Here is an 11,289-nt window from a genome sequence, read left to right as displayed (position 1 = left end):
TTTATGAAAATCATATATTTTTTCGTTTAAAATACTAATATAAAATCTATATATTTTATTTTTTTAAATGAAAAAATTTAACATAAAGAATAATTTTGATATAAATTAAACTTAATCTTAAATCATTAAATTGGTAAAACACAGTATTTATATAATCGTCTTAATATAATCATATAAAATATTTACAATTTAAAAAGTAAAATTGATTTAATATTTGATCCGATAATAATGAATATATAATATAGACACAAATATTGATCATTTTGTATACCTAATGACATTTTGGAAGAGTAGAATTTTTTTGAATAAACCAGGACAGATTAGTGTTAAACTGAACTATACATTAAAAGCTGTATATTTGAAAACAGTTTAAAAATAAGTGAAAATCTTGAAAAATTATTTGCAGAAAGATGTATATAAATAATATTTTTAGTATTTTTGTGATATTTTTCATATGTATTTCATTGAATCAAAAAGAAAATATAAATATAAAATGATTATGTTGAATAATTATGTATATTCTTCTAAATGATTCATTGAGCATTTACCTTATATATAACTGAAATCAAGCATACTAAAAGAATACTTTATTTCTTTATAGATAATTATGTCATCTTTTTAGTGGTTTGTGATATTTTTGTTAATGATACATTTTTTTCAGAATTATCTGAAAAGTAAATTGCTTATTTTGTAAAGTATTATATTACATTATTTTTTCAGCTGCTTATATGTAAGAAACTTTGGAAAATAGAAAGAAATATTCTTTCTAATTGTTACTTATATTGATGTTTGCGATTCTTGCGCAATTTCTGTAATATTCGGTGTTTGCAGTGTAGGATCGGGAGGATTTTCAGCTTCAAATGAAATAACACTATCTGTCTTTATGATTTCATCAATCATATTTTTTGCGATTTGGATTGATTCCGATGTACCAAAAATATATGCTGGACGCATTCCATGAATTGTTTCATTTTCGTGTGCAATATTAATATACGTTTTTGACCGTTCCTGAAGATCTCGAATTGACTCACCTCCTCTCCCAATTATCATCCCCACTGCTTTGTTTGGAATATAAATCTGAATTGAACTGTATCCGTTTTCTTGTGCAGATTTATTTATATCTTCTATATTATTCTTCATACTAGACGCTAAACCTTTTAAAATTTTGTTTTCTTCGATTACTGAAAATATCCGCTTTTTTGCAGTATCTACCTGCGCTTGTGTTCCTGAAATTGTTGCCATACGTTGATTCATTATGCTTGTTCGCTCTGGATAAAATTGTACACGAGCACCTGTCTCTTGTTCAATATGTTTAAGTGATTCTCCTCCACGACCAATAATCAACCCAACAAAATTCGTTTCAATCTTAACTGTTTCTACTACTTTTGGTTTTTTGGACGACTTTTTCCGTATAGGACTAATAGACCGATCTTTTGCACATTTGGTTCTACGGCGTTGCGTTTTTGAAAACATTCCTTTCTCTCTCCAGTCACGGTCATAGAAATCGTCTCTTCTAGACCGTGTATCATCATATCCCAGCTCCTTGGACGCTCTATGCGTCTCTAAAGGCCTGAGTTAGAAATTTACTAGATTATTTCCAAAAATTAAATATACTTTGTAGTTTGCTTGATGAATACATGTCAGATACACTCAAATGGGATGCTGGGTTAACGTTTGACATAATATTTGCTAATGAAAGTGTTCCTGATGATGATGGACGTATATGTTCTAGATTTAACGATGTTGTATTAAATGACCCATTAAGCATGCCATTTAACGTTTCTCCTAAAAATGTGTTTACTGGAACATTTGAAGCTTCTGTCTTATGCATATGAGCTCTTATTGGGGCTGTTTCTGGCTGTTGTTGTGCTGTAATTAAGTGTCAGTTTTTGATAAAAACGCACATAAAAAAATACCCAATGCTGAGAGAAGTTGAGCAATAGTATTAGGATCTGACATTTATATAATACAATATGATTTTGAATCTTTTTTAGAGAAAAAAAAGAAAGACGGAATAAAAAAATGATAAATAATTGGGTTGGATTTTTCCGCCGTTGTCACCGTTGTCGTTACTCTGGTGAGTTTCCACAGTGACCTTATTTTAAAATTCAGGATAATATATGATATTTTGAAAGATATTTAGAAGTTAAAAAGGAAAAAAGAGGTTTAGATTTGTATTATAAGAGTGAATGTAATTTTCATGTATAAAGTTGAAAATTATACTCAATTACTTTTGAAAAGACATGTATAGTTTTTGGCTAAATTATGTCAGCATAAAAAAAATATATAAATTTGTATTTGAATTTATGTATGGCCTTTTGTTGAATATTACAGTAGTATTTGTATGTTTAAAATTTTAAAAATAGATGTTTTTAGGATCTTGGAGATATAAAGGTAGTATGTTATTACTTTGCATAAAATATAATAATAATTGTTAAAATTTTCTATTTTGAGTATAAACAAGTGTTTTAAGTGTTATTTTTGTTGTTATTTTTGTATATGTTTATCTAAAATCTAAGGCAAATAAAAAATATTGACGAGAATCAATTTGAATAGTATTAGCGTGTATTTGGATAATTTAGTTATTTTTGAATGTAATATGAAAGGTATATTTTTGTATTTTGAATTATCTATAAATATTTATACAGATTGAGAAATTATCAAAAAAAGTTAATAAATTTATAATTATATAAAATTAGTTTAAATAACTGTAATTAGGTTTTTAAATGTATTTTGTTCATGTGTTTGTTTTGAATATTTTGTGTATTTTGTTAAACAAGCATATATCAAAAGACTAACTTGCTGTTTTAGTGATACAGATTTAATTATAAAATATAAAGAATTTGCAAAATAAAATATTTATTACTCTTTAAATTATTATCAAAATGCATGAATTCGTCTTACTAGATATTTAAAGATATGGATATTTGTTTTTTGTATAACTAGGACTTTTTTAATGTGATTTTAGAAAACTAGAATAAATTTAATAGAAATATTATATTACTAAATATATGATTTAGTAGAATATACATTCTCTTTAAAAGTAAAAATTGAAAAAAAGCAATACATATTTCTAATAGAAAAACGAATTGTGGAGAAATTTAAAGAAATTAGGTATCGATCAAGTTTTGCTCTTGAGATAATGGAGATTCAGACATTATATCATCATAGTTATTTTTTGTATCTTCGACTATTGTGTTTCTGTTTTTAGTAGATGTCCGTGGATAAAACTCCTTAATAATGTCTTCTGAAATTCGTGTAAGCTGCTCTCTTGGAAATATTCTTAAAAGTGACCATGCAATGTCAAGAGATTCCTTAATAAATATCAGTTTGCTTTAAAAACATATAAAACAATACTTCTATGGTCCGGGATTCATAAAGACCTAGAAAGGTAAGCCATTGGCCATTAAAATTAGAATATAAACCTTGTGAAATAAAATGTTTTTCGAATTTTTCTAGAAATTCTAATAATAATTTATCTTCGTCAGATATAGCATCTTCTCCAACGACTGCTTTCATAGCAGCAACATCCTTTCCCATAGCATAGTTTGCATAAAGTTGATTTGAAACTTCTGGATGATCTCGACGAGTAAAACCTTCTCCTACTGCGGATTTCATAAGACGTGATAAAGATGGAAGAACATTAATTGGTGGATATATTTGACGATTATGAAGCTGACGATCAATAAATATTTGTCCTTCTGTAATGTATCCTGTAAGATCAGGAATAGGATGAGTTATATCTAAAAAAAATGAATTAACATTCTTATATAAAAAATATACCATCGTTTGGCATAGTTAGTATAGGAATTTGAGTAATAGAGCCATTTCTTCCTTCTACACGCCCAGCACGTTCGTAAATTGTTGATAAATCTGTATACATATAACCTGGGTACCCTCTTCGACCAGGAACTTCTTCTCGTGCTGCTGAAACCTGAAAACATAAATATATTTTACATAATCAAGAACAAGTACTTCTCTAAGAGCATCTGCATAAGAAGTCATATCAGTAAGAATTACAAGAACATGTTTTTCAGTTTGATAAGCATAATATTCAGCAGTAGTCAATGCAAGACGTGGAGTAATAATTCGCTCAATCCTATAAAATTAGTTTACTAAATATTTAAGGGTATTTTTACGTAGGATCGCTAGCTAAATTCAAAAAAAGTGTTACTCTTTCCAAAGACCCGTTCTCCTCAAAATCATGTTTAAAAAATCGTGCCGTCTATTCATTATTAATATATAAATAGCATACCCTTGTATATACTTCCATATTGACACCCATTGCTGTACTTTATTAGCCAGTTTTCATTTATTTATTTGCAAATTTACCAGCAAATACAATAGAAAAATTATCCTCATGACCATCATGAACATCTTTCGTAGGTTTTTTAACAAGACTTGCTTGTCGACATATTTGAGCAGCTATTTCATTATGTGGAAGCCCAGCAGCCTACAGATACATTAGCTGCTGCATTGTGTGAATATTTGTTTACCGAAAAAATAGGAAGCTTCTATACAATAAATATTAGTCAATGTTAGAGATTTTATAGAAAATCAGAAAATTACTTGGCCTCTAGCAATACTACTCATAGTGTCTATTGCAGATATGCCTGTCTGAATCATTTCTTGAGGATATATACGTGAATAGGGGTTAATGGGAGAGCCTGCATGTACATCCTCCAAGTCAGTTGTCTGAAGCTCAAATATAAAGCCCATCTATACCGTTGATATCTAAGTAATCTTCTGCAAAGACTGGTGGACCATTATCAATTGGTTTTCCAGAGCCATCAAAAATACGTCCTTGCATATCTTCGGAGACGGGAATTCTTAAACTTTTGCCTGAAAACTCTACTCTTGTCGATTGTACGCCAATTGATGATGTCCCCTCAAACACCTGAACAATTGCAGTTGTTCCACGAGACTCTAAGACTTGTCCCATTCGTACATCTCCATTTTCAAGGTATAAATGAACAATCTCATTATAGCGGGAAAACTTGCAAAAATTGTCAATAAAGTATAAAAGAAGGCAGAAAAAGCCTAAATATCACATGGCAGAACTGCAAACACTTACTTTGACCTTGTCTAAGACTACCAGCGGCCCTGAAATACTTGTCACTGTTTGATAAGAAATTCGTGGATGAAGTGTGTAATCACGCAATGCGGCCTTGCAGTTGATCTTAAACGTAGTCCCCATATATATTTATTATATATTTATTAGTTTCTTCTTTATTGACTTGAAAATACTGCAAAAATCCTGTTAATTATATGTTTTATTATTTTGAGTTTTCTTAGTTAAAATGATGTAGAATATCGTAATCTCAATATAGTGGTTAGCAGAGTTTCCACGGTAACATGTTCTAAAAACTCGAATTAACCAATGTATATAAATGTATATGAATCCAGTGTATTGAGGAAAATAGAAAAAATATGTTCTATTTAAAGGGAAAATATGTGTTTTTGTAAAAATTTAGTATTTTATTTTAACTTTATTTTTCATCACACAAAAGCTGAATTTTTAGTTTTTTGAAGCGCATCCTAAAATACAGAAATACATGAATTTCTTTCTATTGTGCTCTTTATATTGTTTTTTTTTTTTGAAAATTTAATCATTTGTTTATTTTATATCGTTCAAACCTCATATTATCCTCTATAAATAATAAATTCTGTATTCTGTTGGCTATCGTGTGTTCTATAGATTCGACTAAAGCTGAGACAAGATATTAATAAAAGAAAAAAATACTGAAAAATACTGGTCTTATAAAGATTATAGTGTATATAAAGAGCACATAACATACCTATATTTTCTGTTTTTTTCGTAGAAAAGAACAGATCTTTTTTAATACTTTAATACAGTGTTTTACTGTAAAGTTATATACTACTGATTTTCAGTGTAACTGAATTGAACGTGCAAACAGCGGGTTTATTTTTTGAAGGAAAGGTATATTTCTTGTTTTTATATTGTTTTTTCTGTCTCATGTTAGTTTAGCTTGTTTTTGTTTCATTATTTTTGGGTGAAGTGTTATTCTGTGTATAATCTTGGAAATTAGCTTTTTTGTGGGTTAAGAGGGGCTCTGTTTGAGCAGAAATACTATTATTTTGTTTCTATTTGGTGTTTATGCTTTATTTTCTCTAAATAAAAACGGATGGTAGTGTCATCTGAGATAGATGGCTCTACTGCCGAGTCTATGAGTGTAGAGGATACAAATGCGCTTCGACGTTCTTTGTGAGCATATTTTTATGTTTTTTTTGCAATTATATGTATTTACTTTTTATAGAGGTCTTGCTCCGCTTTCTGAGACACCTGCACCTGCAGAAGATGTAGCTGTTACCAATTTTAAGACATATATGGCTTCTAAAGCTAAAGAAGAGGAGACACGTTTAATCCAGGAAAGAATAAAGATGTTTTTATTCTGTTTTTTATAATTATTTATTTATTTTTGTCTAGGGCACGAGAAACCCGTGAAACACAAAGACGTTTTACAGGCAAAGGGCTTGGTGAAGCAGATGATGATGATGGTGATTTAGATCTGCGTTCTTGGGTGATAAAACACCGGAAGCGTGATTTCTCTGGTGCAAATACTAAGTCAGGCAGTTCTGAGGTTGGTGTGCTTAAAAAACAAAAAAAGACTCACGAAGTGGAATATACACCTGGTTTTTTGCTTGGATTTGTGGGTTTTTTCAACTGATATTTTTTAGATCAGCTTGAAGGGATTAAGGTGTCCCATGATATTGTTGATATAAATGAAGGAGAAGAGATGATTTTGACATTAAAAGATAGCAAGATTCTGGAAAATGATGGTATGCTTTTTATTTTGTTATGTATCTTGGATTTTGATATTTTTTAAGAATCCGGTGATGATGAACTAGAAAATATTGGTTTAGTTGAAAAAGAAAAACTTGAAAAAAATCTGGAGAATAAGAAAAAGCCCTCATATTCTGCATATGATGATGAAGAATTTGGCCAAGAACAAAATAAGACTATCCTTTCTCACTATGATGAGAAAGTGAAAAAGGTAATTTATGTTAATATATATTTAAAATCTAATTTGGAAAGGGTTTTGTGATTGGAGATACATCTCATGTTCTTCAGGATGAAACGTGGAAGAAAAGTTTACAGGAAACGTTTTCTTTAAATCATGCTCCGTCAGAAAATGTACTCTCTGATTATCAAGATGCATCTGAAATCGTTATTAAAAAGAAAAAAAAGAAGAAAACTAGAGTATCAAAAGTTGATCATGATCTTATTACGAGTTCTGTTGATGTAAAAAGTTCTACGCAAGAGAGTAATGGCTTTATACAAAATAAAGATTTTAATTTTGACAATGTATCTTTTGTGGATGATGATGATTTACAAGCATGCCTTGCTAGACAAAGAAATGCATCGAGGCGTAAAAATGTTTTGCAACCTGAGAATGTTGCTAGAATTATAAAACAGCGGATAATGGAAGAGTCAAATGAGAATGCTGATAAAGATGATGAGAAAGGGCTTATAATAGATGAAACAACGGAATTTGTTCGAGGTATTCAAGTTACGTCATTGAAAACAAAATCAAAACCATCTGAGGACATTAAATACATACAAAGTATCGAAACTAATGTTGAGAATGCAGAAGAAACCTATTTAGGTGAAACTAAAGATCCAAATGCAAATTCGACTGAATACTTGCAAAATATTTCAACAACAGGAATTGAGGATGAAGCAGATATTACTTCTGGTGTTGGTGTTATTTTTAATTTGCTTAAGCAAAAAGGTAGTCTAAGTATACCTTATATTCTTTTCATGTATTGATTATATTAGGTATTGTTGACAAACAAACTAATGAGAAACTATCTATTCAACAAGCTCAACATGAGCATGCGCTCTTTTTGGCAGAACAAAGAAAATTAAGGAAAAGACTTGAAGAAGAAGCCCGACATAGAAAAGAAATGGATCGTTGTAATGGAAAATTAGATAGAATGACACCTCGTGAGAAAGAGTTGTACTTGCAGGCTGAAAATCAACGTCATGCAATGATAGAAGCGCGTGAGTTACAAAAGCTTTTTGCAAATTGGACTCCGGTAGTTCAGTTAAAATACAATGATGAGTTTGGAAGAGAAATAAAAGAAAAAGAGGCATATAAGTTTTTATCACATCAATTCCATGGGAAAGGCTCGGGTAAGGCTAAAGTAGATGAACGACTTAGAAGACTAGCTGAAGAGAAAAGAAGAGAGCAACAGTCTATTTTTTCATACAATAAATAAGATACCATGTTTTATATATGTTAATGTATTTTACTAGCTATGCATGGATTTAGATTAATATTTTTTTATTTTTTTCTCTTCTAGTAACAATAATATTGTATTATATAGGATTATAGATACTTAGTACAATTTCAAATGTCCCGTAATTTGATCAATAATTGATCTTGGTCCTGGCCCAATACCAACCACTGTTGCTGAGTTCGGGCTTATTTGCGTTCTACCTGCATCATGGATAATGCATGATGATATTCCTAATGATTTTGCATGGGTACGTAGATCTTCCAGTTCAGCTTCTGTTTCCACTTGTAGTACAACTTTAGGCTGTCCAAAAGTTTCCCATAAATCAATTATCTATAAATTAATTTGTTTCTAATAAATCTATAGAATACTTCTGGATTTTGTTGCATAAGTTTTTTATAACATGCAACTGCAGCATGTGAGCATTGTGATGCCACCTTGTATCAGTTATATTTAGTTATTTTAAAAGCTGTTAATATACTTTTCCTTTACCCATTTTCAGGTCAGTTCTAACAACTAAGACAAGCTTATATTCTTCATTGAATCCTAGAAAATATGTCTTTATGATTAATTTTTATGTATCTTTGTTTTAAATAAAATTTATACTTGTGGTTTTTTCAAAGAATGAGGAAAAAATGTTTTTGTGTAATAACCAAATATAAAGAAAAAGATGCAAGGTACAATTGATGGTATAATTGTGTTTTTAACCATCAAATTTAAAAATTTTAATTGATTTTAAGAAAAACCCTTTTTTTCTTTAAAAAAGAATATTTATGTATTGCTTATACCTCTTAAGTATATATATATATATTTATTTATTTTAAATCTCTAATTTTCTGATTATTTTATGTTATTCTGAATTTTAACTAAGTATTTTAATCGATCTTAAAAAATAATTTCTAATTTATTAGAAAAAAATTATCAGAATATAATAAAGATTTCATTTATTTCACTTAGTTTTTTATATCTTTTATGAGTCTTTTTAAAAGATATGCTATTGGTGCTTTTTTTCCTAAGTTTAGAATAGTTGCTTTAAATTCAACTTGGGCAAATGTTAAGCAAGGTAAAATAGATGATTAATGTTATTTTATCTGTGTTTTAATGGCACAAACAGGTCCTCTTGATCCCATTTTAGGTATATTTGTGTTCTTTTTGGTCTTATATTTTAATTGGTTTTTGAAGGAATTAATGAAGTCTTTAATCTTGATAAAAGTAGTTTAAAAGTTAATTTGGGTGTTGGTTCATACCGTGATGATAATGGAAAGCCATATGTTCTTCCTTCAGTTAAACAAGCAGAGAAGAATATTTTTGCTGCAGATTTGGATAAAGAATATACGTTGATTTCTGGTATTCCATCTTTTACGAAATATGCAGCAGAATTAGCGTATGGTGAAAACTCTGCACCTTTGAAAGAAAACCGTATTTCAGTTGTTCAGTGTATTTCAGGGACAGGTGCATTACGTGTAGGTGGGGAATTTTTGAATAGATTTTATTCGAGTAAAAAAATATATCTTCCTACACCGACTTGGGTTTATATCTTTTCTTGCTTTTTTAATGGCTAAAATTACATCCTAGGGGAACCATACACCTATATTTAAAGATTCAGGGTTAGAGGTGCATAGATATCGATATTATAATAAAGATACTATTGGCCTTGATCTTGAAGGTGCACTTGAAGATATTCAATCTGCACCTCAAGGGTCTATTATTTTGTTTCATACTTCTGCACACAACCCTACAGGTGTAGATCCTACGCAAGACCAATGGCATCTTTTTTCAGATGTTATTAAGTCAAGAAATCACTTTGTATTTTTTGATATGGCTTATCAAGGATTTGCATCTGGCGATGTTGTAAAAGATGCTTATGCATTGAGGTATTTTGTAAAGCAAGGACATAATTTGTGTGTTAGTCAATCTTTTTCTAAAAATATGGGTCTTTATGGTGAACGCGTTGGTACATTCTCTATTGTTTGTGAATCTTTGGATGAAAAGAAACGAGTAGAAAGTCAGTTGAAGATTTTAATACGTCCTCTCATTTCGAATCCACCTATTCATGGTGCTCGAATTGCAGTAGAGATTTTAAGTAATGAAAAGCTTTATAAACAATGGCTTTCTGAATTAAAAAAAATGGCAGATAGGATTATTTTATCAAGTATTTTTTACAGATAAAATTCTAAAACTAACTTATGGTAATAGGGAAATTACTTCGTAAGTATCTTGAAGAGGATTTTCAATCTAAGGTATTATATATATATATATATATATATAGTATAGTTAATTTTTTATAGCATGATTGGTCACATATTACCTCTCAAATAGGTTTATTTTTTTATATAAAATTAAAAAACTCATAAAAGATAGGCATGTTTTGTTATACGGGTCTTAATCCACTTCAAGTTAAGCGTCTTGCTGATGAATATCATATTTATTTAACAAATGACGGAAGAATTTCTATGGCTGGTGTCTGTAGCAGTAATGTTCGGTATTGTCATGTTTATATATAGATTCTAAAGTCTTATTTTTTTATAGATATGTTTCTGAATCTATACATAATGTTACAAAATAACCTTATATTTTCAGTTTTTGTTAAAAATAATATTTCGAATACCATTTTAAACCTATTATTAATAAATATAGAAATTTTTTTTTGTTTAAACAATACGATACATTTTAATTTATTCTGGTATTTATGTTCGTTTTGATACTTTTTCTATAATTTATATAAATTTTAAAATATTTAAAAAAAATAATTTTAGTTTGAAATTAAAATTATAACAATTAAATATTTTTTTATAATTGATAAAAAATAGTTTGTAAATTTATTAAGGAAGCTGCAGATTGTTGTTTTTTATATTTAAAGGTTAGGACTCAGGGAATATTTTAAGAATTATATTCGAATGTTTTTTTTTTTGAAATATCTTTGGTATTTCTGTTTAAGTTAATTTAAATGTGTTATGTTTATTAAAATCAAAGATAAACTGTTTAATGAATATATAAAACAATTTTATATTAGATGAAGTTATATTT

At 29.0% G+C, this 11,289-nt stretch overlaps 5 protein-coding genes across 5 annotated transcripts; 2 read left to right on the top strand and 3 right to left on the bottom strand.

Moving 5' to 3' along the window:
* Nucleotides 1–777: 777 nt before the first annotated feature.
* T551_03458 (uncharacterized protein) lies at nt 778–1,959 on the bottom strand (the record flags this gene model as incomplete). Its single annotated transcript, XM_018375721.1, has 3 exons — nt 778–1,562; nt 1,615–1,869; nt 1,917–1,959. The coding sequence occupies 3 exons, from the start codon at nt 1,957–1,959 to the stop codon at nt 778–780; spliced, it is 1,083 nt and encodes a 360-aa protein (XP_018228070.1).
* A 1,151-nt stretch (nt 1,960–3,110) lies between these two features.
* On the bottom strand, nt 3,111–5,197 carry T551_03457 (V-type proton ATPase subunit B; the record flags this gene model as incomplete). The annotated part of the gene is made up of 12 exons (XM_018375720.1): nt 3,111–3,314; nt 3,358–3,383; nt 3,426–3,743; nt 3,784–3,934; nt 3,976–4,099; nt 4,140–4,225; nt 4,268–4,287; nt 4,333–4,453; nt 4,497–4,514; nt 4,570–4,667; nt 4,726–4,996; nt 5,075–5,197. The coding sequence occupies 12 exons, from the start codon at nt 5,195–5,197 to the stop codon at nt 3,111–3,113; spliced, it is 1,560 nt and encodes a 519-aa protein (XP_018228069.1).
* A 949-nt stretch (nt 5,198–6,146) lies between these two features.
* Nucleotides 6,147–8,244, top strand: T551_03456 (U4/U6-U5 snRNP complex subunit SNU66; the record flags this gene model as incomplete). The annotated part of the gene is made up of 7 exons (XM_018375719.1): nt 6,147–6,226; nt 6,279–6,404; nt 6,449–6,654; nt 6,700–6,801; nt 6,850–7,016; nt 7,058–7,763; nt 7,802–8,244. The coding sequence occupies 7 exons, from the start codon at nt 6,147–6,149 to the stop codon at nt 8,242–8,244; spliced, it is 1,830 nt and encodes a 609-aa protein (XP_018228068.1).
* Nucleotides 8,245–8,364: 120 nt separating this feature from the next.
* Nucleotides 8,365–8,973, bottom strand: T551_03455 (peptidyl-tRNA hydrolase; the record flags this gene model as incomplete). The annotated part of the gene is made up of 4 exons (XM_018375718.1): nt 8,365–8,595; nt 8,634–8,699; nt 8,744–8,821; nt 8,869–8,973. The coding sequence occupies 4 exons, from the start codon at nt 8,971–8,973 to the stop codon at nt 8,365–8,367; spliced, it is 480 nt and encodes a 159-aa protein (XP_018228067.1).
* Nucleotides 8,974–9,234: 261 nt separating this feature from the next.
* Nucleotides 9,235–10,828, top strand: T551_03454 (uncharacterized protein; the record flags this gene model as incomplete). Its single annotated transcript, XM_018375717.1, has 8 exons — nt 9,235–9,325; nt 9,377–9,397; nt 9,445–9,791; nt 9,838–10,414; nt 10,459–10,502; nt 10,551–10,581; nt 10,624–10,744; nt 10,792–10,828. 8 exons carry the CDS (start codon nt 9,235–9,237, stop codon nt 10,826–10,828), a joined length of 1,269 nt encoding a protein of 422 aa, XP_018228066.1.
* Nucleotides 10,829–11,289: the final 461 nt, after the last annotated feature.

Source organism: Pneumocystis jirovecii (genome assembly GCF_001477535.1).
Source record: "Pneumocystis jirovecii RU7 chromosome Unknown supercont1.17, whole genome shotgun sequence".
Taxonomy (NCBI): Eukaryota; Fungi; Ascomycota; class Pneumocystomycetes; order Pneumocystales; family Pneumocystaceae; genus Pneumocystis; species Pneumocystis jirovecii.
This window is presented reverse-complemented; position numbering and strand designations above follow the sequence as displayed.